At 41.0% G+C, this 25,885-nt stretch overlaps 1 protein-coding gene across 4 annotated transcripts; it reads right to left on the bottom strand.

Annotated features, from left to right (window-relative positions):
• Positions 1-507: 507 nt before the first annotated feature.
• Positions 508-19,256, bottom strand: ppp1r1b (protein phosphatase 1, regulatory (inhibitor) subunit 1B). 4 transcript variants are annotated; one of them, XM_061701175.1, is made up of 5 exons: positions 18,859-19,250; positions 8,310-8,393; positions 7,629-7,704; positions 4,746-4,850; positions 508-2,642 (listed from the first exon to the last, which is right to left on the bottom strand). In XM_061701175.1, the coding sequence occupies exons 1-5, from the start codon at positions 18,985-18,987 to the stop codon at positions 2,464-2,466; spliced, it is 573 nt and encodes a 190-aa protein (XP_061557159.1). In that variant the 5' UTR covers positions 18,988-19,250; the 3' UTR covers positions 508-2,463. The 4 variants fall into 4 exon arrangements, with proteins under 4 accessions (XP_061557159.1, XP_061557158.1, XP_061557161.1 ...); XM_061701174.1 differs by having other exon boundaries at positions 8,304-8,393; positions 18,859-19,249; XM_061701177.1 differs by lacking the exon at positions 4,746-4,850 and having other exon boundaries at positions 18,859-19,256.
• Between the last annotated feature and the right edge of the window lie 6,629 nt (positions 19,257-25,885).

Genomic DNA, 25,885 nt, shown 5'->3' with positions numbered 1-25,885 from the left:
GAGAAGGATGGAGGACTTTAAATACTTCAACAAGTGCAGAGCAATGGTGAGTGTGGTAATGAGGCAAAGAAATGAAACCGATCCAAACAGGGTGGAACGGGTGGAGGAAAGTGACAGAAGAGACTCTGCTAGGACGAAGAGCAAAGTTTATAAGACACACTGCACGCCAGTTCGATCGAGTTCAGTCACGTCCCGCCCAAAATAAATTAAGTAATTTAGATTACCTTTATTGTATTATTATACAGTGTGTTCGCAAAGACTGGAAACATAGTCTATTGATGGCAAGTGGAGTTATTGCATCATGTTCATGTGAATTGTGCCAAGGGCATCAACCTTTGCATAAAAAATGAAGGAAATCATACTGGATGTGCTATTTGTTAAATATTCCATTGGAATACAATTTATTTGAAAATTTCATTTCTTGAAAATGTGCACGTGTCCAGACTCAAGGGACATCGTTATAATGTGTATTATGTGTTTCAGACATAGTAAAGAAGACAACACCAGTAAGGGAAAAAGTGTTTTACTCTGACATTGTTTTTTACACTTGGTCACTTAAAAACAACCACCAGCAATCACATTTAAAAACGAATCAATGGAAAACAATCAAAATAAAGAGGGGTGAGCTCAGACATCCCTTGGACCGGAGAAAAAGGAAGAGGATGAGGAGAAAGTAAGTAGGAGGAAATCAAAGTCTAAATACATGACTTCCTCATCATCCAGTCATTAGATTGTTCAAAAGTTGTGTTTTTTTTATATTATTATTTTTTTTTTTACAAACAGCAGCGCAAAGGTGTGAAGGGGAGTTTTGTTGAAAATCTCAGTCAAATGGTAACCATGGTGACTGTTTCTATGATCCGTTCAATCGCAAACCTGTCTGGTGGCGTTAAAAAGATGAGTAGAAAAGGAACCAAAAGATTTGGTGACGTGATATCGGCTTGGAGAACATGCGAGGTAGCTTCGCCCTTTAAAGGTCCATTACCAAAAACCAAACAACTGAACACTCGCCGTGCTAATGTTACACATTTTTGGTGTGTTACTGAAAACACAGTGTTTCTTTCGTTTGATATTTTTCTTTGTTTGAAATGTTTTCATTAAAAATAAGAATGGATACAATTGCAGCTGATAATTTGTCATTACTGGTAGCCACTAGATGGTGGTATATGCATATTAAGTGGTGGAAAAGGCCAATGTTTGAAAATACTGTACAGTGGAACCTCTATAGGCAACAAACCTTGCGAGAGTTTAGAATATGTCCAAATTAGCCAGGGTGGGGCGAGGGGGGCGGGGGGTGCTGGATACTTGTATGACTGTTAAGATGCTTAAATGTGACTAAAAACACTTCCTGGTGGTGACAGTTGGAATCTGCGTTTCCATTTTCAATTAGCAATTGAAAATAAAAAAAAAAATAAAAATGAGTCTTTTTTTTTTTTAAATCTAATTAAAATTTTAGGATTACATCAAAAATGCAAAACAGGAAGACAAGACAATTGCTTTCGGCAACAGTTTGTCTGTTCAATCGCATGAACTCATTCCTGTTTACACGGAACACAACGCGTGGACTACTTGGGGCAAATCACTGAAATGTTCTTTCTTTTTTCAACCATTGTATAATAAGCCAGGAACTGTCTGTATTATATCTATATTTGTCATTGACTCCATTAACTGTGCTGTCCTTGCTCACGATCGCGACACACACTTTCTAATACCAACCGTGGCACGTACTCTGTGTATACCACACGTACTCTGTTCGAGTGTGAGGTGCCTAAAGTTGTCCGACTTCCGTGTTGGCATTTCTCTCCCTCATAATTGACGTGACAAGCTGTGATTCACCGTCTAATCTTTGTCTTCTACTCAAAAGCAGTGCTGATCTCAAATTCAAAGCGATGCAACACCGCCATCTACACGGATCTGTTATTCTTTACAGTTGTTTAGGCACCTGAATCTCGCAGACAAGCAGGGCGAGATCTTCCATACCAACCCATTGAAAAACGTACTTGCCGAGTATATGCCGGTGGCAGTAAACGTTTGGATTCCAATTGACAAATATAAATGTCCACAGCAGGGAATGAATTAAAAAATGTTTTTTAAAAATAATTGTTTTTCTAGTTCGATTGCCAACTTAACGTGGCAAGAACGAATGATGCATGAATGGGTACGGCCCTTGGAACATATGAATTCCGTTTTCTTTACTTACAATGGGGAAAGACGGTTTCAAAAACCACACACATAGATTATGTTAGAGGTTCCACAGTACTCAAAACAGGTGTCGTTTTGCAATGGGACATCCCAGCGCATATTTAACGGCTTTGTTTCTGTGCAAGGATGTGACTTTAGTGTCGGTAGCTAAAAGGTTAATGTTTAGACTGCTCTTCATGAAGTCACACTGACGTCGGTTTCAGAAGCAAAAGGGAGGCAAGTGAACTGTGCAGTCCTGTTAGTTGATATCAAATGTGTATTTCCTCAGTTACTCCCCAACGATTTGTTCTCCTCCGTCGTCCCCCGGCCTTCTCTACCTTCACCCACCTCCCCCTCCTCCTCCTCCTCTTCCTCCTCCACGTGCAATGCTTGGATCAGCTTATCCGTCTCCTGAGCGCCGGGAGCCACTTCTGACGGGTCGCTGGTCCCCATCTCCTGGTGGTCTGAGCATGGAGAGGAAGTACTTTTACTTTTTTTTTTTTTTTAGGATGGTCCCGGAGATGGATTGACGGTCGGGGGGAGTGACACAAAATGATCCGGAAGAGGGAGAATAAACACAAACCCAAAGAAAGAATACACCCTATCGGTTAATACTTTTACCTCGTGCTGGACTTGCATGCAGTAGCTGTTAGGTGATTTTTTTTTTTCACCCCTTAATGGCCTGCAGTGTCTAATATGAGTCTTTGGCTTGTGCTATTCTTACTTTTTGTAGCTTTAAATAGCGATTGGTGCAGGTGTTTGTTTTTCTTTCAAATAATAGAAACATGAGGACTATAGTGGCCCCTAAAGACCCGGAGTGTCAAATATATGGCACTCACTTGTGCTATTCTTACTTATTGTAGTTTTTGGGCTGTCAGAAGCTTCTTTCTTTCTAATGAAAAAACGTTGGTAAAAGACCTCCAAAAGGCCTGCAGTGTCTAATATGAGGCATTTGCTAGTGCTTAACTTACAGATACAGTGGCGTCTTGAGACACCAGTGACCCTATACTTTGGAGTTTTCCGCGATATGTGACGTCGTTTAAATTGAAAGCAAAAAATTAAGTGAACTCGACTCAATTCACAAAAAGCGGTACTTTGGCAGATAGTACAAAACTCATCCAAAAAAGACTTCAAACTATTTAATTCTGCACCCAGTTAAAGTTTACTGTCATACTAAACATAAAACAAAGACGTTTAAAACAACCGCATACTTTGCATTAGCAAAGTCCACTTAGCTTAATGCTAACAAACAATGCAAAATGCCGTCGACAGGCTAACGAATACCATCAATGTGGCGGTGTTATAACACCTTAAGAAAATTATATTTGAACACAACACATGTAGACAGCTAATATAACACTTACTCACAGGCATATATTCTTTATCCCTGTGAAAAATGACTAATATTGCTCCAGTGGACTGAATCACTTACAGTGGTTGTGAAGTCTTATTTGTTTGTCTTTATGACTGTATTATAGTGCAACTTGGTGGCCAAGTAACGCATACCAGAAGAAGCCGCAGTGAATTAATCATGAAGTACAAACTGTTTAATTCTTTACCTTCTATTTATTTATGTTCTTACTATATTTATTATGTAAAACAGAGAGCTATTTTCCTTATTAAAAACAAAATACATTTATTTTGGAGGGTTGGGGGGGGTTCTCAAAGGTTGGAACGGGTTATTGGCATTTCCATTCATTTCAATGGGCGAAGTTGATTCGAGATACAAGTGTTTTGATTTACAAGCGCAGCCATGGAATGAAAAAATAATATCTCAAGGCATCAGTAGCTTTAAAGGGCTAGTTGATGCTCCTCCCCCCCCCCCCCTCCCCCCCTTAAAACAAACTAACAAACAAACAGGGACAGTATGCTGCCCTCTCATGGACTGGAATGCAAAATACGTAGCACTCTCTCGTGCTATTATTTATTGTAGCTTCAAAGCGTATTAGATGCGTCTTTCTTTACAATGGATCACATTTTGAGTAGTATACGGGCCACCTAGAGGCGTGGAGTGTCATTAGCTCGTCCTAAACTTACTGATAGTACCTTTTTAGTCTGTGCTCAGAAATGGGAGCAGTACGCTGGAGTATTGAATACTACCAAAACATCATACTTATTGAAGCTTTAAATTGCTTGTCGGTGCATTCATCTTAAACGAATAGGAAAAGGATTAGTAAGCTGCTCCCAAAAGTCCGAGAGTGTCAACTATGAGGCATTGGCTGCTGGCAGACTTACTTATTGTAGCTTCAAAAAAATAGTGAGTGTTTTTTTTTTTTTCAAATTCAAATAGAAGTAGTATTCTTCCTCTGATTGGCCTGGAGTATCAACTATGAGGCATTAGCTCATTATATGCTTACTTATTTTAGTTTTTTTTTTACCTTAAAATGAACAGAAAGATGAATGGTATACTGCCCCCAAGAGGCCTACAGTATCAAATACGAGGTATTCACTTGTGCGTGCAGTTCTACTGGGTGTATTCTTCCTTTTATAGAAACTAGAAACAAGAATGTGTGCAGCACAGTCGCTGGCGGCCCAGTTTGACGGTGGAACGAGAGCCTCCTCCTCACCAGCAGCTTTTTCGAGGTCGTCATCCTCCTCGCCCTCGTGAGGGTCCTCCAGAGGAGGGCGGACGCCAAAGTTCTGCATGTGTGCCTCGGCCATCTTCTGCACAGCTACGTACACACACACACACACACGAACAGACACAACGACACGGGGAGATGACGGTACACAAACACAAGGACACAAGGATAAGAGGGGTATGGTATTTTGTTTTGACCACGCTTCAGCTCACTCTGTTTCCTCATAACAAAATATTACTGTATGGTTGTTTTGTCTTCCAGTAACACTATCAAACATTTGTCTGAAAACTAATGTTTCTGTTGTGTTTTTGTACCAGAGCAGAACCTCTGTAGTCAAACTTAAACCCCTAAAGTGGCAAAAGTCAGAATTAGAGAAAAATATTTGAGAAAAACATGCCACAAGTTAGAACCACCGCCACGCATAATGGCACGTTAGCATAAAGCACCTTTTATTTGTCATTCAATATTATTAAGTTGATCTATTATTTACTTTTAAAGTTAGCGATGGGGTTAAGGGGAGGGTCATACAATGGAACATTGAGTTACAAGTTAAATTTGTTCTGTAACCACGCTTATATCTCAAAACACAGTGTATCCCAAATCATTTCCCCCCATTGAACTGAATGGAACTGCAATTCTGTTCCAGCCCCACCCAAATTAGTTTTTAACGGGTTGTTTTCCCGCAACAAAAATTGCCCTCACTAGTATTGTACTGTATAAAAGAGCACAGTAATAACAGTTGTTCTCCACATAAGCTGTAAAGACGGAAAATGCAAGCACAAAACACGGCTGTACCTTATGTACAGTAGAACCTCGATTTAACGGACTTGGAAACAACCGACTTTAGATTTAACGGACAGAATGGTGTTAGCCGATTGGAACTCAAATCGCTCCCTTGCAACAGACAAGTCCGTTAGTTCCAGAATTGGACGCTGTTGTTTACCGGCGCCACATTGGCGAAATCAGCGTATTTTCGGGAAGAGACGCTGTTGTTTACGTGAGGTGCTCGTCGTGTACATGTCTCTTGAACATGCTATGCTTATTTTGGTAGAGTATACAGTTGTTTTTTGGTCAAGGCCTTCACGATGGCATCCAATCGTAATGAAGGTAAGAAAACACATCCCGCACACCCTCTCTTCCATCCGCTCCTGTAAGGCAGGAGGCTACGGAGCATCTGATGCAGGACCACCAGGGCGAGGAACATCTTTGTGGTCGCTGTTCGATGATTAAACTTGAACAGTGCTCTGTAGCCCCGACAACAGGCTCCTCCCCTATGACTATCCATTCCTGCGCGATAAACACTTATTTTCAAGTACAAGGCTCAGGGTTTTTCTTGTCTTAAAATATGGACATATTTAATTTGTATATAATATGGAGATACTTAATTTTGAGTTCACTTATCGATATTGTGATGTATATATCGCGCAATTCCAGTATCACGAGTACTTCCCGCCCCTTCATCCTAATTACCTCACACTGATGTTAACCGTCAACACGTTTGTTGCGTCGCTACTCGACTTTCTTTGCCACGCTGATTCACCCTCCTCTCTTTCGTAACATCGCCTCTCTCTCTTCCTCTGGGTCACCTCGCTTCGCACCGCGCGGGACGCACACCCGGGCGGCGCGTTGGGTCACCTATTCTGGTAGAAGGCCGCTTATGCAACCTTCGCATGACACGCGGCCGTGCGCTCTCAAAGGCGCAGATGCAGGCGTGAGATATCTTCTCGATATAGAACATCGGTGCGCACTCTGGACGCCTCATGCATAAGAGCACAAAAGGGTCTTTGTGTTAATGTATGCATTTTCAGGGTGCTTGTGTGTGAGTGTGTGCGTGTGTGTGTGTGTGCGTGTGTGTGTGTGTGTGTGTTGCACAGCTGTACACACAATTGACTGTAATCCTGGATGATCCACACTCACAGCTGTCCTGGTCTAATCCCCGCCCCCTTTCCCGTCAAACAAACATACACAACCTGCTGTCATGTTTACACTAAAAACAATTTACTACATAAAAGGTGGGTCAAAAGTAGCTCTACACTCCAATTTATTACATTTACACTAGCCTGGGTTAAGGGTTTGTAGTTAGGGTTTCAAATCGTGGTTTCAAGTGAGGGTAAGGGTGTTAGTGTTTCATACGCAGTGTTAGGGTTTCAAGTATGGCTGTGGGTTTGTGTGTGTTGAGCTGGTGGAGAGTAGTGCAGTCGTAGCCTTCCTTACTTCCTTCCTTCCTTCAACCCTTCCCTCTTTCCTTCCTCCCTCCCTCCCTCCCTTCTATTCATACATCCATGTTTCCTTCCCACATTCCTTGCTCCCTTTCACACATCCATGATTCCTTCCATCCTTTCTATCTGCCCTTCTATCCTAAAGTTCATCCTTCCCTCCGTCCGCCCTTACTCCCTTCCTTCTTTCCTTACATACCTTCCTTTTTAGCTTCTCTTTCTTGGATTACTTTGTACTTCCTTGCTTCCTTCCTTTCATACATCTGTTTCCTTCCTTCCACCCTTCCACCATTCCTCCCTTTCATACCATCCATGTTACCCGCCTTTCTTCCATCCATCTGTCCTAACTTCCTTCCATCATTCTATTTATCTTCTAATATTTCTTCATCCTTCCATCCTATGTTCCATCCTTCCTCCTTTCCTTTATACCATCCTTGGTTCCTTCCTTCTTTTCATACCATCTTTCCTTCCTCCTTCCCTCTCTGCCGCCCTACTGTCCTGGAGTGAGTTAATACCCTGTATAATACAATGAAACATTTTAAGGCCTTGCTTGTATGCATTGTGAAGCGTGGCAGAAAACAAATAAAAGGAATAAAAACACAAGGTTGATACACACACACAAACACACAGAGGGAACCACACTCACACTGACCTTTGAGTGATGGCGGCTGGTACACATTTGGATTAACTCGCTTTGGTTTGAGGACGCCGTTCTCCCCGACGACCCACTGCGCGAAAAGGAGACAAACTTATTGTACAGCCCATTCCCTGTATGTTTTATTTGATATATATAGCTTAAAGATGTCAATTAAAGCAACAAATCAGCAATAATTGGTGCTTGATACGAGCATAAAATTAAAGTAAAATATAATAGTTAAAAAAAAAAAAAATAATCGTAATATCATAATTGAATAATTATAATTAAATAAAACATTTGTTTGCACACTACACATTTTCATATGGTGTCCATTATTTTATTTGTTTTTGGGTGTTTTGTCACCACCCTCAGTATGGGGATGTATATGTCAGTGGGGAGAAGAAGAGGCGAGGAGTGGGGGGAAAAAAAATAAAAAAAGCATCATTGAGACGCAGCGAGTCACAGTGTTGAGTTTGAAAGCGAGAAATAGAATCAAAATAGAAGAAAAGAAGACGACAAAGTAGTTCCCTTTTTGGATTATACAAAATTATATATTGTATTATAAATACAATTTGAATTCAACCATGTGACACCAATGTAATTAATAAGATAAAACAATGAAGAAGTTCTTAGAAGATGAGTAACAGCAACACACAAATGAGCAATAGTATGAAAAGGGGTCGACTTCACCTTTACCTGATGGCTGGACTGGTCATCCTCGGGCGACGCCTGGTCGGCTACTCTGAAGAGGGTGGCGGGCGTCGGCCTCCTTCGCCGAATCTGCAAACAATGCAGACACGTGTGCGCACACACAAGCCATAAACAAATAAATACCACGTCAGAGGGCTTTGTAGCCCCCCCCCCCCAAAAAAATCTGCCTTTATTACTATTATTTTGAATAACTTGTTAGTTGACTTTTTCAATTTAGGCAATTAAGAGTGAATCATGAGCCGATCTGGCACTTGCTTGGCATGAGTTTCAAGTAGAAGTGCAACGGTTATCAAATGAACTGATAACGATTTTTGATTATCAAGTGAGCGTTTAGAGATCTTGACGTAAAATTGTCAAAATTGTCGAAATTTCAGCCTCTCAATAGCGCATTTTAATAATTATATTTATTATAACAATAAAACAGTAAATATTCATATTTATTATAATATCAGAGCAGACTGGTTATTTTTCTGTTTCAAAAAAATAAGATTGAGACTCATTATATTTTGGAAAATTATTAACATTTTTGCCTATTTTCTGACATTTGAAATTGAAATTTGAAATAATGTCCTGTTTTTTTAATAAAGGGATGAAAATTTTAAAAGTTTTTGAACCAGATTCATCGATTAATCCAAAAAAATAATCGACAGACTAATCAAAATAATTGTTAGTTGCAGCCATAGTTTAAAGCCCCTGAACAGTGAAAATAAATGTCTTCTAAATTTAACACACCACAGACAAGGGTGTTCTTAAGAACCCAGCCAAATTTCAATGTTAAAAAAAATATATATATATATAAAAAAAAGGGCTTCAAAATCATAAAAAAAAAAAATCAAAGTATTCTCTCTGCTCTCAAACGCTGTGGGGCGTGTCCGCTGAATCTGCTGAAACCACGCCCCGCTCAACTGTCAACTAAACACCACTACCACGAACAGGAAAAATGGATGCTATTACGTCTGGCATCTTTCTAATGCCGACTCTACATGTTTGCGCCGTGAAACTATATCTGCTTAAAGTCTCTGGTGGTTGGACGAAATCCCAACGGCTTGTCGCGTGGCTTTTCCACATCACGGCAACGATGCACCCTAAAGCGACCAAGCCAGCCCAAAGCCCCGGTCCACACCCTGGGTGCCAAGTTGGACTTAAAAAAAAAAAAAAGAAATCCGTCCTCCCTACTTCCGCCTTTCTCTGTGTGACATGCGCCCAGTCACGGCTGAAAACGAGGCGCTCTAAAGTGGACAAGTCAGTGAACTATACGAAGGGAAGATGTATTTTCGGGGTGTAGGCGTAGCTAGCTAGCTAACTGCATGTCGCAATTGTGCCGGACAACCGCTGATGCCAACAAAGGTGCACAAGTTCTTAAACAGCGGGGGAGGGGCGACTCATGCAGGACTCCAAAGTGCATCACTGGGCACCAATTTAGCTAAGCAAACAAGCAAACAAAAAAATAATAATCTGGAAAACTTGAAATGGTGAATAACAGTTCAACGCTGTATCTCCACAATTAAGTACTACATAGTTTTAATTCTTTGCACATTTTCAGCAATTGTCTTCAAACATGTATAACGACTTGCGAAACAAATCTCTGAATTGACTTTACAGGGTCTTGAATATACATTTTCACTTTGGAAGTAACGTGTGGATTTGTCAAATAGCATAGCTTAGCATTCCCTCCCTCTGGACGACCGAGGTGGCAACCTCCAGGAAACATGTTGGATTTAGTGAGATGGCGAGCAGGCACGGCTCAGCGGAGAGCGAGCCAGCTAACCAACCTTGGCCATGACATGAACCGGTGTGCATGCACCTCATGACGCGAAGAGAGCCAAGGGGAGGGGAAGTGGTGTGTATGTGTTGCCAAAGCAGAGGCCGCACGGTGGAAATGTGCCACACAACAACAGCAGCAAAAACAGCAGCAAAACACAATCTGGTGTGGATTCCTCCCTCATTAGTGACGCCACACGCAACCCTGCGACCTCCAACTTCCTGTTTACCATCCCATATTTCATCCCTGGATCTCCTCCCCGTCCATCATTGGAGTGCGACACCGCTGATTATATTAACACGTGTGTGTGTGTGTGTGTGTGTGTGTTTCCTGTCCTTTTTCTCCTCACGGCCAGGGATAATCAAAAGGGCTTCCTTCCGACCACGCCCGCTCCAAAGCAAGCCCCCATCCCACCCACCCCATTGTCATATCCATCCCCCGGCAAGGTGAGCCGGCCAAGGGGCCTCGTGGCGACCACATCTGCTACCAGCCTTCCAGGGCAGCCAGAGGTGGTTCAGACAGAGGCTCGTGGGAGCGGGCAGATGCCAGATATTGCCCCCTTTATAGGACACTAATTATAATAAAAAGATTTGAAAATAAATACATAAGTAGAAATAAATAATTTTAAACTTTACAAATAAATTTAGGGCTGCAACTAATTAATTCTTTAAATAACCGATTCATCTGTCAATTATTTTTTTCCGCTTAATTAGTGAATCAGAATTTTTTTTAATTCGATCCCTTTATTCAAAGACAGGATATTATTTCAAATTGACAGTTCAGAAAATCCACACACATACTGATTATGATTTAGTTACTGGTTTGCTCCATAACATGTCAGAAAATTGCCAAAAATGTTTATTACCGTTTTCCAAAATAAAAGTAGATTTTAGTTTGCAAATGTCTTATTTTGATTAAACACAAACAGAGTCAGTCTGCTTGAATGGTAGACTAGAGAAAGTTGGGAAAATATTATTAAAGTCTGAAATTCTGAGGATTTTAAGTGAAACAAGTTCTCTAAAAGATTAATCGAAATATCAAAATAGTTGTCCATTAATTTGATAATCGCTGTCTCAGTACAGGAAACTAATTGTAAAAATGTAAAAGATATACATTTAAACATTTATAAACAAAAATAAAACAAACGCATGAAATAAATTCCCCAAAACTGTTGGATATTTAAGCTACGATACATTATTACATAAAATTATGATTAGTTTGTTTATTTATCTATATTTAATTCATTTTTGTCTAATACTTTATCTTGATAGTAATATTGCATTAAATTGTTCCACTATACTGTATATTATTATTAAGATGATGATGATAATGATTATTATGCATATCTCAGCGCAAAACATTGCATAACGTCCCCTTACATACAAGCATCAAACAGGTAATCAAACATGAATCCAAAATACATGTGATGCTGTATGATTGGTATGACGTAACGGTGGCTATGATGGCAGCCATACAGTGACACAGCCGCACGACACAAACACACTCTAGTAATTCACTGGTCTTAAAAACCGGCCCGCTCAACCCCGCTTGCGTAATAATCGTATGTGACTTCATTTGCGCCAGCGGTGGTGGTGCGGAGATTACTACACGCCCCCACCACTTCCCCCTCTCCCTTCTATCCTCCAATATGACCGACCCCCTGGTCTGACACTTCGAAACTGAACACGCTGAGGTACTGGGCCGATGTGGGCCTGCTCCCCAAGCGAGGGGACGGCAGGCCTATAAAAAGCAGCGTCATGAGGACAGTGTAAACTAGATCACAGGAGGTCTCGGGGGGGACACATCAAACGATAGAATCTTGGAGAAAATCTTTAAGAGACGGCCAAAAGTCTTGGGACACACCCTTTAATTGAGGTCCTTAAGGGACGCTTGGAAAAGTTTGGTGTGGTGTAGAATAAAAAGCCATCAAATTGCCACCTCTCTCTACGTGGAGCGTTTGCCCGCTATATCGCGGTTCATTGTTCGCACCGCCCCGATTTTGCATTTTTTCAAGGAATCACTTTTTATGGGTTTTTACCGTACAGTAGTCCTTCATTTATTGCGAGGGTATGTTCCAGAACCCCTGCAATAGACGACAATCTGTGAAGTAGTGACCAGATATTTATTTTATTCTTTATATTTTCTTTATATTTTAAAGATTTATGATCCTCCCCACACTCTTATTACCCCTTCCCAAACAACAAATGGCAGTGTCTGGCTCCACCCTTTAGATATTTTTACTTCTGGGATTGGTACCCCAAAGAAAGGGTGCCAATGTAGTTCAACTTTTGACTATATCGAGTTAAAAAAAAAGTCAAATTGTGTTACGCTTTCCATTGTTTGGTGGAGAGTTAGTTATTTTGGGACCCTGGATTTTTCTTTCAGAAAAGGCATCATTTGTCTTTTTGTCATTCAAGACTGTGAGTGTGTCTCTTGTTTATGTTTTTTTTTGGCAGGGGAATGCAGAATGCAGGTGCTACTTCCCTGGCTGCTCTGGAGCTTGAACGACGGGAAAGAGAGAGAGAGCGGTTTGAGAGCGATAAGTTACGATATTGTGAGTGATGCAGTTATTAAAGTTACAAAGCTAGCAGTATTTCACATACAGAATTACCTAATATAGTTATCTTCTCCCAGAGTGTGTGTCCATGAGAAGTAAATTCATGCCACCATTTCGTGTGTGAACAATTTGACCATTCAGTTGTTGAAGTGTGTCATACCAACCCGTTATGTGCTAAATTAGCATACTATGCTAAGTTCGGTGCTATGTTAGCTTAGCGAGTGCCATGATTTATATCCGTATATCCGTTCAGATTGTGTTATGTCGATCTTTAAGTTGTGTCTGATAAGTATGTTATATCCTAGTTAATGAGCCTTATGCAGTTGCTGAATGTAACAAAGTAACTTGTAATCTAACTTGTTTACTTTTAAAGTAATCAGTGATCTCTTTTTCAAGGTAACTGTGGCAACCTTGGATACGGTAGTAACCTTCACAACTTTTGACAAAAGGAAACACAAAGCAGCAGTTGGAAAGGTTTTCCACAGCTTGTTGGAAAGAAGGCTCATGTCTGTTGGTCAGACTGGGAAACATATTCATTGTGACAGCAGAGGATTTTCAGGATTAAGCCTGCAAAACAAAGCTCAGACAAAACGGTTCCGTGAGCACGGACAGTGAGCTAGGGTATATGATGTATCGAGCCAGCCGCGGCGGTGTTCAAGGTCGTGACGACGCTAATTACAAGCACAACTGTTGCTGTGTTGCCTGAGCATTCATTTTGATTCAAATAAACAGTATCGCTCATTATGTCGAGGGTCTCGCGGCTCGGGTGACCTTTGGCCCCACTCAGGGCCAAATGAACAAACAGATTGGCCATGCAGTACAGCATCTGGAGGGTCTCTCCAATGAACCACCCCCCCCCCCCCCCCTCCCTCCCTGAATAGACTCTATTTAGACCCAGTGGCACAATGAGCTTATACAAGCACCGTCCAGCGCGCTCGTAATAGGATGCAGGTAACAACGGGATGAAGGGAAAGCAGTTTCACGTCACAGCATGATGTTATTCTCTTGTTCCCTCTCATTTGCAGTGTAGACCCAAAGATAAACAGCTGTATTGTAAAGGGTTTGCTCCGGGTACAAACAAAGGACGGCGTCATCACAACGACACCACAAAAGACTGTTGACGGTCGAAAGACTTTCGAAAAGGCCATTACGTCAGTTTATTATCCGTTCATGTAAGATCTATTTTCTACTAATTCATTTATTCAGGATCCCGATCTGCTTCTATGCAACCACCTATGGCTTTGGACAGTTTATTCAGATTTTTTAAAACAGCATCATGCTGTTGTTTAGACATATTTTTCCAACTACATTTAATCTCCCTTTGATAGACTAGCCTGGAATGTTATAAAATTCCACTTTAATCCCATTTTATCAATGCAAAATCCTAAAGATTTTCCCTTTAATTCCTGAGAAAGTTTTCAAATGCAACCCTTTACAGAGGTGTAGAACTGCACTGCATCATACTGAGCGCTTTTTCTAATTTTGTGGTTGTCTAATTTATATTACAAACAGCTCCTTATGTATTACAATAGGGGTAAATACAGTAACCCCCTGTTTATCAGAGGGAATATGTTCCAGACCCACCAGCAATCTGTGAAATTCTGCCATCTAGAGAGACCATATTTTAAAAAAACCGCACATAAACCTATTAAAACATACTTTTTAAACACACTACACGTATTACAATACAAAAAAACAAACAATTGTAAGCAAAAGAAATGCTAAAGGCTAAAAGTGCTATAAAAATCCTTTGTTAAATTAATACCTCAAAACTGAGCATTAGTATCACTATAATTTGAGATAGGAACAGGTGTACCTAATGAAGCGGCCGGTGAAAGTGCTTGCAAAAGCCGGGTGCGTGAGGTTGCGTGTGTACAAGTGCGCGTGGGGGGAAAAAAAAAAAAAATACAAATCTAGGAGAATTAGAGATTACAATGCGTGTGTCATGTTTTGATAGCGGGGGAGGGGAGATGACGATCAATCCCATTTGTTTGTCAATCACGCCTCAGCGCGCTCATCCCGAAGGACGCGAGCAGAGCGGACTGGTTGCCGTAGGTGGAGATCCAGCAGACAGATCTGCGACAAAGGTCCTGAGTGCGATGACCTTCTGTGACAAGTCATCTCCAGATGTTGCCCGGGCTTGATCCTGCATGCCTGAATTAATCCCTCCCCACCCATGACCATCATGGCTGCCGCCGTTGTTGTCGTCATGTACGACGACTCCGACGAATGGACGAGCATTAGGGCCTTGATGAATTCCGATCTAGTGAGCCACTGAGCGGGAAGCGACACGCGAAGAACATCGCAGGCGTTCCAGGCCTCCATGGTTACCGTGCATATACTCAACAAGTTTGTGTACACTATCAACAGCATGCAATACACATTCAATATTGATGTTTTTACACTGTTTACACCTTACACACGTTTTTTAATCACATACCAGCTGCATTAGCAACTCCATTTAGATTAGCACGAAGTCAATTTACTGAATTTTCAAGATATATTGTAAAAGGCCAAGTGCAGACCTCCACTAAGACCGAAAAATCCAATTTGGATCACTGTGCATTTGTATTTGTACAGACAAGTCTTCGGTGCACAATGAACTTGTTTGCTCGGCGACATTAAAATATGTGGTCACGGGGCACAAAAAGGCACATTGAGTTACCGCCCTACTTAAAGTTTTTCATTTCATTATTTGTATTTATGGCCTAGAAGAGCTTTTCATCCAAACATTTACTGTGAATTATGACTTCACTACTGCGTTAGCGTAGGTTAGTGTTCCAATGTGCATACAAATTTGGGTTACATCACCGCCGTAGGAACAGAACTCCATCATAAACCGTCGGACCCCGTGTAGATTCTCATCACCGCGACACATGAAAAATTATTGACAAGGAAAATGTTGGAAAATTGTGGACCTGCACTCTTGTCAGGATTTGCACCAAAATAACATGGAATTCAATTCAGTTCTACCAAATCTGAATTGGTGTTTTTGAGGGCTGGCGGAAAAAAAATAAAAAATAAATAAAATTTGGCTATGTCGAATTCAAAAATAGTTCGATGCAGAATTTCACCCTCTAAGCTTCGCCGGGACTCAAAAAAATAAAAAATAATTTTTGCAACAGACATTCATTCCAGACGGACAGAGGGTTGGGCCACTGATAAACTGATAAACGACAGAGGAGCGAAGTAAGTGTAAGTGATTTTTACGAGTATTAGATGTGTAATGTAAACTATGTATGAGTGAGCTGAATGGTAGTTAGCGGTTTTTTTTCTCTTCCTAAAATGGTAATCACTAGCGTGTTAATGCTAATCACGAATCCTAACCATTTAGTAAAGGCTAATGTGGTTGCCTCAAATTCTGTACAGTTTATACCATACACTCAGTACCAACATATGTAGTTTAAGAATAGAAGTACACCCCTCAGAAGTCACAATAAAATACGTTAGTAGTTTAAAAAAATGTTTTGTGTGTTTTTTTTTTTTTTAGGTGAGGGCGAATTATTCAAGTACTCGAAATATCTATGGGATAATTGATTCTAAAAACATTTGATCGTGAAAGCCCTCATATTTTTTACGTAATCGTTCCGCCAAATGAACCAAAAAAAAAAATGATATAAAAGGATTGTTCCTTGGTGATTTCGTAATATTTCTCAAAATTGGGCTACATCATTAAATTACTCTCCATCAAAATTTTGTGTGCTTTTGTGTCTTCCAAATGGGCTTTTTACTTTTTGCAAAATCCACAAACATATTGTAGAAACATGCACAACCAAAAACAAATTCCTTGTTGGGGGTATGTACAAAAGATGAAGCTCGGTGGATTATGTTATGTTGTATGTAAAACTGTAAAATACAATAACCATCCATCTTCTATACCGGTCGTCCTTCTGAGGGTCGCGGGGAGTTGGAGCCTATCCAAGCTGACTTTGAGCAAAAGGCGGACTACTGTACACTGTGGACTGTTTGCCAGTCAATTACAAAGCACGTATAGACACAGAAAACCATTCACACTTACTTAGGGGGAACTGAACCCACACCGCCTGCACTAAAGTCATGCAGATGTACCACTACACCATTTGTGACACATAGGACATAAGTATTTTTACTTCACTTTTATGAACTCCAAAACTCATTAAACTTAAAAAAAAAATAATAAAATAAAAAAATTTAAAAATACAAAAATTGCTTCATTGATGGTGATGTTCCAGCAGAGCATCAGGCGCCTCTCTCCCAGCATGTTTTGCGCCACCCATCAACATATGGCGTGTGCAGGTGTGTGTGTGTTGACAGTCCACCAGACCTCTCGTGTTTACCCACAAACACGGCTCGTCTCAAAGGTCGCTGCTTGACGTTCAACCCAGAAAAAGTGAACAGTGGGTGGGCAGCGAAAACCTCGGACATGTTAGGCCTGCCGCATGCTGTGCAACGTGACCAAAACAGACTGCTCTGCCGCACGGTGTGCAGGGATTGGCAATTAGTTTCATCAGCGGGCAACCGCTGGTTTTGTTGTGATTGAAGAATTTCAGCGCCGGTGAAAGGCATTGCAATGTTGCACGTCACAGCCAATCAAACGTACACATAAGCTTTCATCAAAAATAAATGTCTTAAGTCTTTTATTCTTGCCTGGTTAGAGCGTCAGCCTCACAGTTCTGAGGTGCGGGGTTCAATCCCCGTCCCCGCCTGTGTGGAGTTTGCATGTTCTCCCCGTGCCTGCGTGGGTTTTCTCCGGCCACTCCGGTTTCCTCCCACATCCCAAAAACATGCATTAATTGGAGACTCTAAATTGCCCGTAGGCATGACTGTGAGTGCGAATGGATGTTTGTTTGTATGTGCCCTGCGATTGGCTGGCAACCAGTTCAGGGTGTACCCCACCTCCTGCCCGATGACAGCTGGGATAGGCTCCAGCACGCCCGCGACCCTAGTGAGGAGAAGCGGCTCAGAAAATGGATGGATGGATGGACGTTTCGTGTCTTTGTGGCAATCGGCTTCTTCCTTGACAATCATGCCATGTTTTTGTGGTTTAATCAGAAAATAATTCAGTACAGAATATTGTACATGGAGCTTAAAACACAATACAGGGTTGCAGTTTTTCCATTGCAGCACATCAGTAGATGTGCAGTACTCAGTCGTTTGGTGTGCAGCAAAGAGGCGCCGACAATGTTTTTTTGCGTTTTTCTCTCTTTTTTGTTGTTGCTATTGTTCAGGTGAGTTGTCGCTCCTTGTCCTTAAAGTATCTCTTGCTCTCGTGAAAATTTAGTTAAATTTTTGTTCATTGTACTGAGAGATGTTCCAAGTATTTTGTCCCTGATCAGCAGCTCATCGACACAAACACCTCCCTATCAAACAAAAGTGAGCATTATTTTGTGCAAGTGTTCCTAATCAAGTGTTCGGTGTTATGTACAAACAGGCGAGAGGTCTGGCCCAAACAAATGAACCGTCCATTAGAGTCAACCTTTTCAGATGTCCGCCAAGAGGGAAGCTCGGAGAGACATTGTTGTCTGGCCCGTCTCCATGGCGACCGGTCTGGAAGATCTCATTAGCGAAAGGACGAGAAGTCTGGCATTGCCGACGTCCAACCATGAGCTCCACTACCACCATGTATTATTATCTGGTCATTGATGAAACAGACTCGTTCTAATTCTGATGAGTAAAAACTAGATAAAACTAGAAACAAATTATTTTGGGGGTTAAAGAAGACAGTATACTCTTTCTTTTGGTAGGTTGGTGCTCATATTGTCACAGACTACAATATTCTGTGGGTCTTGAAAGATCAGTCAAAATGTTCTTAAATGGCTGGCATTAAGGGGAACTCTACTTTTAAAAAAATGCTGGCAGTGAATGAGTTGAAGTTAAGTACAACTGCACCACCTGTTGCTTTGGAGTGCACTTGACAGCCACTGACTTTTGGGGGATGTGAGGACATAGCGCAAGATCAAAGTGGATCAAAGTAGAAGAAATAATCATTAACGGCGTGCGCAGAACGTTCAGGGTCGAGTGCATTGGTGCAGATTATGATGTTGGTGATGTAAAAGGGGGGAAAAAAAACAGGTCAAAAGGAGACACTAATCTCATGAGGAAGGAGAGAGAGGGAAATGTCACCATCGTTTCTCAACAACGACAAACCAAAATGAAAGCAGACAGAAAGTTGTTGAGGTCTTAGAAACTCCTCTGAGATATTTTAAGAAGTTTTTCTAACAACGCCACTCACTCACCATCTCAACTTGCCGGGGGTCCAGGTTGGTGGCCGCCGAGGCCGGGACGGCGAACTGGATTTTCCGCCGCTCTTTTGGCTCCACCTCGGTTGACACGGAAGGCTCCATGGCTCCCTGCTCCTGGGTCATGGGGCCGCAAAATGGGATCAGTGCAACCTTCCCGGAGGCCCTGCTGATCCTCAAGAATCGCCTCCCTGGAGCAAAGCGTGCAGACGAGAGAACTCCACCAGTTCCTCAAAAGTCCGCTGTGGTTCCTGCTGTCCGCTCAATCTGTGCAGCAGCAGCAGAAGCAGAAACAGCAGCACTCCGTCCTCACATGAGGCTGAATGCTGAGGGAAGGAGGGACCAAGGGGAGGCCTACAAGGGGGAGGAGAAAATTACAGAGAGTTAGTGAGAGAGAGGATAGACGAGTTTTTCTTTCTATCTGAGCTGAAGTGGATTTGTGATCAGAGAGCAATGGGGGGGGGGGGGGGGGGGGGAATAATCTCATCACGTCACTTGAGCCTGTTTTGGCCTCTCTTTGTGAATGAGAGATTTGAGCTGAGGTGGGGGGGGGGGCTAAACAAGTGAAGGGAACACGGAGGGGATACCGACATCACCAGATTCTTCTTCTTTACACAAATTAATGGATAATTGCTTTTGAAATCAAAAGCCAGTAAAAACTGTTCAACTACTGTATGAATCAATTGTATTTTAAGTGGGGTTGGTAACAAAAAATGCTTGCAATATCTCAATATTTTTTAAAAGTGGAGACAATTTGGTATTTTAGCAAGAAACACAAAGTCAACGCACACTCTCACGGCCACATAAAATGACGTGGCGGCCGAATCTGGCCCCCGGGCCACCAGTTTGACACCTGTCATATAGCGGAACCTCAGTTTACAAACACCCCTCATTAATAAACACAATTTTCGTTCAAGTATTGCTTCGGGTCACGACCAATGCTTCAGTTTGTGAACAGTCAATGCCTCCATGCGGAACATTCACATACAGATGCATGTCTTTTGGTGACTTTCTAAAAATTAGTCCTCAGTATGACTCACCCAAAAATGAAAAATGACTGTGGTTCTCAAAGTTTTTACACCAAGTTCCACCTCAAAATAGGGGACCATTTGTTTCATTCCTAAAAGGTATATTTAATATCATTGTAAGCCACTGTAACATTAAGCACAGTTTGAACACTTCACTTCAATGTAGGAAGATTTACAAAAGTGTACTTCAATAATGATTCAATTATAATGTATTGCATATAAAAGTTAAATAAAAATGCATGTAAATAAATGTTTGGGAGAATTATATTATTTTAATTTTTTTAGAATTTTAGTGTTCCAAAAAATATATTTTTTTAATTTAAATTTCAAATATCTTGGAAAAACAAGGAAATTGCAAAATTAATGAAAATATATTGCCAAATGATTTTAAAATTGTAAAATACATTTTGAAAATTAATTGCTCACATTTAAAAAAAAAAACTATGCAATATAGTCCATTATTATCTACCAAGGATTCTTTTTTAAATGAAATGTATGACTATCAATGTAAGGATCCTGGCCAAAATTTGATATGTAAAAAAAAAAAAAAAAAATCCAAATTAAGACAATTTAAAAGATTTTTTAAAACATTTTGAAGGAATGCCACAGGTTAGAAAAAGCTTCAAATCTATTTTTTTTAAATAATTAAAATTTGAAAGAAATCACACCATTACAAAAATAAATTTAAACATTATAAAAAAATGTAATACAGATTTGAATAAGTCACACTAGTAAAAAAAAAAATGCAATACAGTACTTGCAATAATTATCTACCTATGACTTGTTTTTCTAATGTGCAAGTTTTTCCTATGAGTTCCAAGGGTAAATATTAAAAGTGTCCACACATGGAAAAGTGATGGCAACTTTCTGATTATTGAAGTAATGTTGCTTACTTTTTGCTTACTTTGAACAGTCACGTATACTTGTCACATCCAATACTCCTTAAATAGCTTGGTGAAATTAAAAATGCATCCCACTGGAGGGGAGTCACTGATTCTTTGTGTGTGTGGACGCAAGACGGAGTCAGGGTGGAGAGGCTGAATTAGAAACTTTTTTTTTCCCCCCCTTACTTTTCTACAAAGCTCCTCCAGTCCTGGACAACCTCCCCCCACCCCCAACCATTCCCGCAGGTAGTCCGTCACTCATCATTTTTGATGGATGAAGATGGAAGCTCAACAAGCAAGCAGCTGTTGGAATATTCCGGGGCGTTTAAACTGCTCTCTTTGAATTTGTGCCAACGTTGTTGCATAACTCGCTGTGGGTTTGGCAGACATTCTTGGTGGGGGGGGGGGGAATAAAATAAAATCATGAGGAATGTATTATAGACCGTCAAGGCCACAGAGTTGCAGGCAACACGTCAGGTTGTCACTTCTTTGTCGGATAACGCGTTTTCAACTGAATGTATAATTGCAATGAAGTGGAGCACAGGGGCATCTAAACACACAGGATGCAAATTAACTACTTAGTCACTTGAGCGCTGCCCAAATATGCGCAACATTAAACCAAACAAAGCAAAGTCAAAAGCCGATGAGGCCATTAGCTCAACGAATGTGACCCTGCACCAAGGGCATGAAAATGTTTGGATGTTTTTAACTCGTCAATTACTGAATACTGTATATGACATCAGGTTACTATTTTGCTGCCGTCAGCTAGGCGTTTAGCTCCGTCATACTTGACATCATTTGAGATTCGCCGCCTAATCTTTATCTTCTACTCAAAAGCTGTGTTGATCTCAAATCCAAAGCCACCATCTACAGTGATCCGACATACTTGAGTATATACGTTTGTGGCGGTGTATGATTGGATGCCAGTTGACGAATATAAACATCCGCTGTGAAAGCATTAAGAGTTTTTGTGTGGATTTTGCTGCTGTGTCAATTTCGTTTCCCTCACGGGATGAGTAGAATATCCCTCTATTCAATTTGCTGTAATTTTGTTGTCTATTTGAGATGCAGCATTTTTTCCCCCAAGCATACGATACACCCAGTGATTAATTGGTGTCTACTGGAGCAGAGGCGCATATCTGATGAAATACAGACACAAAGGAGTCTCATCGGAGGCTCCAGGAGTATGACGAGACGATTAATCTCACTCCAAAGTATCCTTTGGCTATGAATTGCACTTGGTGAACTCCATTTAAATCCATCAAAAGTAGAAATATGATCCCAGATTGTTTGCATTTATTGAGAAGTGGTCCTTAAAAGGGAGCTGGAGCATAAATCTCAGAGAGAACATTCAACCCTGAAGGCCACAACTGCAGACTTTAACTAACTTTGAACTGGCACTAAGTAAATGATGAGAATGCTCTTTGAGTGCAGCGTGCGTAATGTCTGCGTGGATTACGCCAGCAGGAAATCAGATTGAGGGCACCAGTAAATCTGCTTCCCCCCCCCCCCCCCCCCCAATTCTTAATTCAGATGACAGGTTCTGTTTGTTTTTTGGTTTTGTTTTTTGGGGACAAATCCCGATATGTTTTACTCCCAGGAGACTCTGTACCATCTGCTTTGCAGTTCTGTGGTGATTGCTGGGTCACTTTGTACAAACACACTTTGTGAAAGCCTCCAAGATCCTAACACAATCTGATTCTTCCCATAGGAAATAATGCTAATAGAAACTCGTGAATTTGCCGATTTGCTGATTTTTGTTCAACTTTGGTTCCATCTGTTCACAGAATATCCATGTGCTCTTTAACAAACTTCAAACAAGCAACAATGTTTTTTATAGACAGCAATGGCTTCCTCGCTGGTTTTATCCCATGAACCCCATACATGTGTTAGTGTGGTAGATTTGTCAACAGTGATTTTGGCATGTGCCAATGATGTCTGTCAATCTTCAGATGACACTCAGGTTGTTTTTAGGCAAAAGGATAATTGTGATGGGGTAGGAGCTAGAGTGGGGTGCTGATTGACAGCTAGTGCCCCCCCTGCAATAAAGCAATGGGACACCTGCTTTAGCTTTTACAAAGCCTCACTGTGCGCCCTCGCCTTCCTGATATAATGCTTTTTTTGTATCAACGACCATAACCGCAGACATCATTAGGTACACCTGCACATTGCGATACAGAACAGGAGCTGTATTTTGAGCAATTCTTGTGATAAGGAGCGTTATGTCAAATATTATTGTGTTGGGAGACAAAATTAGAATTACAAGCGAGCTACAGTGTGTATGACTTGTGGTTTAATTAAACTTTATGAAAACAGTTTTTTTTTCCCATTCAGTATTATATTTTTTTTTTCCTACAAAACGGCGCGAGTTGTCTACATGTAAAAAAAATGTGGCGTTTTTGGGAGGCTGGAATGTATTAATAGTATTTCAATTCAAACCTCCAAACTTGGTTACAGAACGAATAACAGGTAAACTCAAGTCAAGGTACCACTGCACTGTAGCTCTTAATATGGTCAGAAAACGATGTTGCATTGCCACCTGGTGGGCTGTCGGGTAACTACAACCTCATTGGGTGGAAGATGGCACACACCGGCCACGACATTAGGTACACCACACCCACACACACGCACACAACCTTCACTTGCTATTGACAAGATACATGAACCCAAATTTGCTATGTACCTGCGTGATGACGTCAACGTCTACGTAAATTGAGTCTTCCCGTTGATTAGCGTGACAGGCAATGCGTGTGACGTCGCCATTTTAGCGAACTAAAGCTAAAAGTGAAGTTACACCGCTTTCTGACACAAAATGTGTGTTTTTTTTTTTAACCAGTAACATAAAACCTACAGCACGTTAGCAGAATGTGAGGTGAACCATTCAAAGAAAAATAAAGGTGAACTTGATATTTCCTCAACCTGCCGCCACCATTTTCTTTTACCTTGGGAGACACCAAATCATGTATCAAAAATACTATTATTTACGTATTTGTAGTATTCAGTTTTATATTTAAGCGCGTCTACGGCCTAAATTAATGTATTTAATATACAATTAGTTCTTTGAGACCAATTTACAAACTGCAGCACTGTAGATGAATAGACCTTGTGCACGGCAACTCATTAAGCATTTCCGGTGCAAATGTCACATGCCGGAACAGTTTCTGCTGTTACAAGCTACTGGTACTGGAACGTCATCTGAAAAATAACCTGCTATGTCGTTAAATGTGTGATAACTTGGGGTTAAGTAATAAGTATATAAATAGTAATTAATGGCTTCGTCACCAGTTTACAAACTACTGTACTTTAATTGGTTTCTGGGTTAGTGATGGCCAGACTTAAAATTATGGTTGTTTGAAGCGTCAGTAGCGCGCCGGTTGCAGATAAATTGCACTAGAGGGCGACGTACTAGTATACTACATGTTTTCCCCGTTTTTTGACTGACAGGTGGCTACTTTGAAGTCGTGTTGCATATTTTGGGTAGGATTGGTTGTGGTTGCCTAGTAACTGAGATGATTATTAGGTTATAAAGAAATAAGTGTGTTTATTTTGTATTTGTGTATGCCTGTTTGAAATGGAGAACAAAAAAAAAACAAAAAAAAAAGCCCAGGGTGGGGTCTCAGAGATGTAGCAGGTGGGAGATATGGCGCACGTGGCAATGGGGCAGTGATTTAATTAGCACCCTCTACCCCCTCCAGCCCTTCACTCATAGCATCAATAATGCATGTTCCCCTTGTTTCTACTGCCATAATTAATCCTCTCTTACTATAATTAAAAGGCAAAAAATCCCACAAGATGGTAGGGCTTGGCAAAGGAACTGATGAGAAAAAGTCTGTCTGGCGCACGGACCGAACGATGTGGACTTCAACGTCCAAACGGATGGCTCGCATCACTTCGCCGGGAAGACGGCGGGTGGATGAAGATGACGACAAAACTCACTGTCTGCAGCTTGACGAGGTTTGCCTCTGTTGCAGCTGAGCCAAAACGAGCAAGTGAGGAGGAGGAGGAGAAGAAGAGGAGGAGGTGGAGCCTACTGATGCTGCAATTAAGAAATTCGTTGTCTGCCGGCCAGCTAACGAGAATGAATATTTCAGTCCGGAGCTCACGGTGGGGGGCAGGCACACCTACACACACGTACGCACACTGACGGATCTTAGCAAAGGCTTGCAGAATCATTCAAGAAGCTACACAATTTGAAAAATCAAAAAAAAGAAAAACAATACAATTACATCAGCTACCCTGTGCAAACAACGATGCACTCTAGAATATTGTACTTTATAGAAACATGGTCACAACAATGAAATAGAATGTAATGAAATAAAGAATTAGAATTATTATTTTTTAATTTATTATTTTTTTCATAATCGCCCAGCCCTCGTATAACGTCACCCAGACTTAAACCAAGAAGAATATACTTCTTCTTCTATTACGACTCAGTAAAATGCTGTCATTAGTCATTTTTCGTAGAGGATAAACATATGCCTGTGAGTAGTTATATTATCTGTCTACATGTGTTGCTCCACTGTTTGTATTCAAATCACCGTAGTTTCTAAAACTGTGACTATCGATGCTAATCGTTAGCATGGCAATGGTGTTTTGCACTGTTTGTTAGCTTTAGGCTAGGCAGACTTTCCTAACGCTGAGCCATGTGGTTGTTTTAATACACATGTAATGCTCTTTGTTTTATGTTTATGTTGACGGTAAAATTCCGCTATCGAGAATATATCCTGTGAGTATTGTTATATTATCTGGCTACATATTTTTGAGTGACATTGTCTGTACAGTTAATAAAGGTTTTATGACGTTAGGAACTAATTGATTCACGTTATATTATATCATATGGGGAAATATTTGTACTGTATTAGTTTTATGGTGAGAACGTTTATTGTGTTTTAATTTATTTACATGGGAATAAAGATGGTATTTTAATTGAAATTTTAGGCGTCTCTTGCCGTACCCACTGTATATAAATATGCATCCAAGCTCCTTTTGTGGGCGTAGTAGGTGCCCGCCGCTTGGCCGCCCGCCAGCAAGCGACACAGCTGGCAGAGCACGGTGTAGGGGGGCGGTCACGTGCAGCCTAAATTTAATCCGCCTCTACCTTTCGCACCTCGA

This window comes from Phycodurus eques, chromosome 16 (assembly GCF_024500275.1).
Source record: "Phycodurus eques isolate BA_2022a chromosome 16, UOR_Pequ_1.1, whole genome shotgun sequence".
In the NCBI taxonomy this organism is placed as follows: domain Eukaryota; kingdom Metazoa; phylum Chordata; class Actinopteri; order Syngnathiformes; family Syngnathidae; genus Phycodurus; species Phycodurus eques.
This window is presented reverse-complemented; position numbering and strand designations above follow the sequence as displayed.

What these genes read in the sequence shown, in the direction of transcription:
- ppp1r1b (XM_061701174.1), bottom strand. Translation starts at nt 18,987, where the DNA reads ATGACCCAGGAGCAGGGAGCCATGGAGCCTTCCGTGTCAACCGAGGTG. An exon ending in AGTCCAGCCATCAGGTAAAG is followed by an intron (nt 7,705 to 8,303) that starts GTGAAGTCGACC and finishes CTTTTCGCGCAG; the next exon opens with TGGGTCGTCGGGGAGAACGG. An exon ending in CGACCTCGAAAAAGCTGCTG is followed by an intron (nt 2,643 to 4,745) that starts GTGAGGAGGAGG and finishes CTCCATGCTCAG; the next exon opens with ACCACCAGGAGATGGGGACC.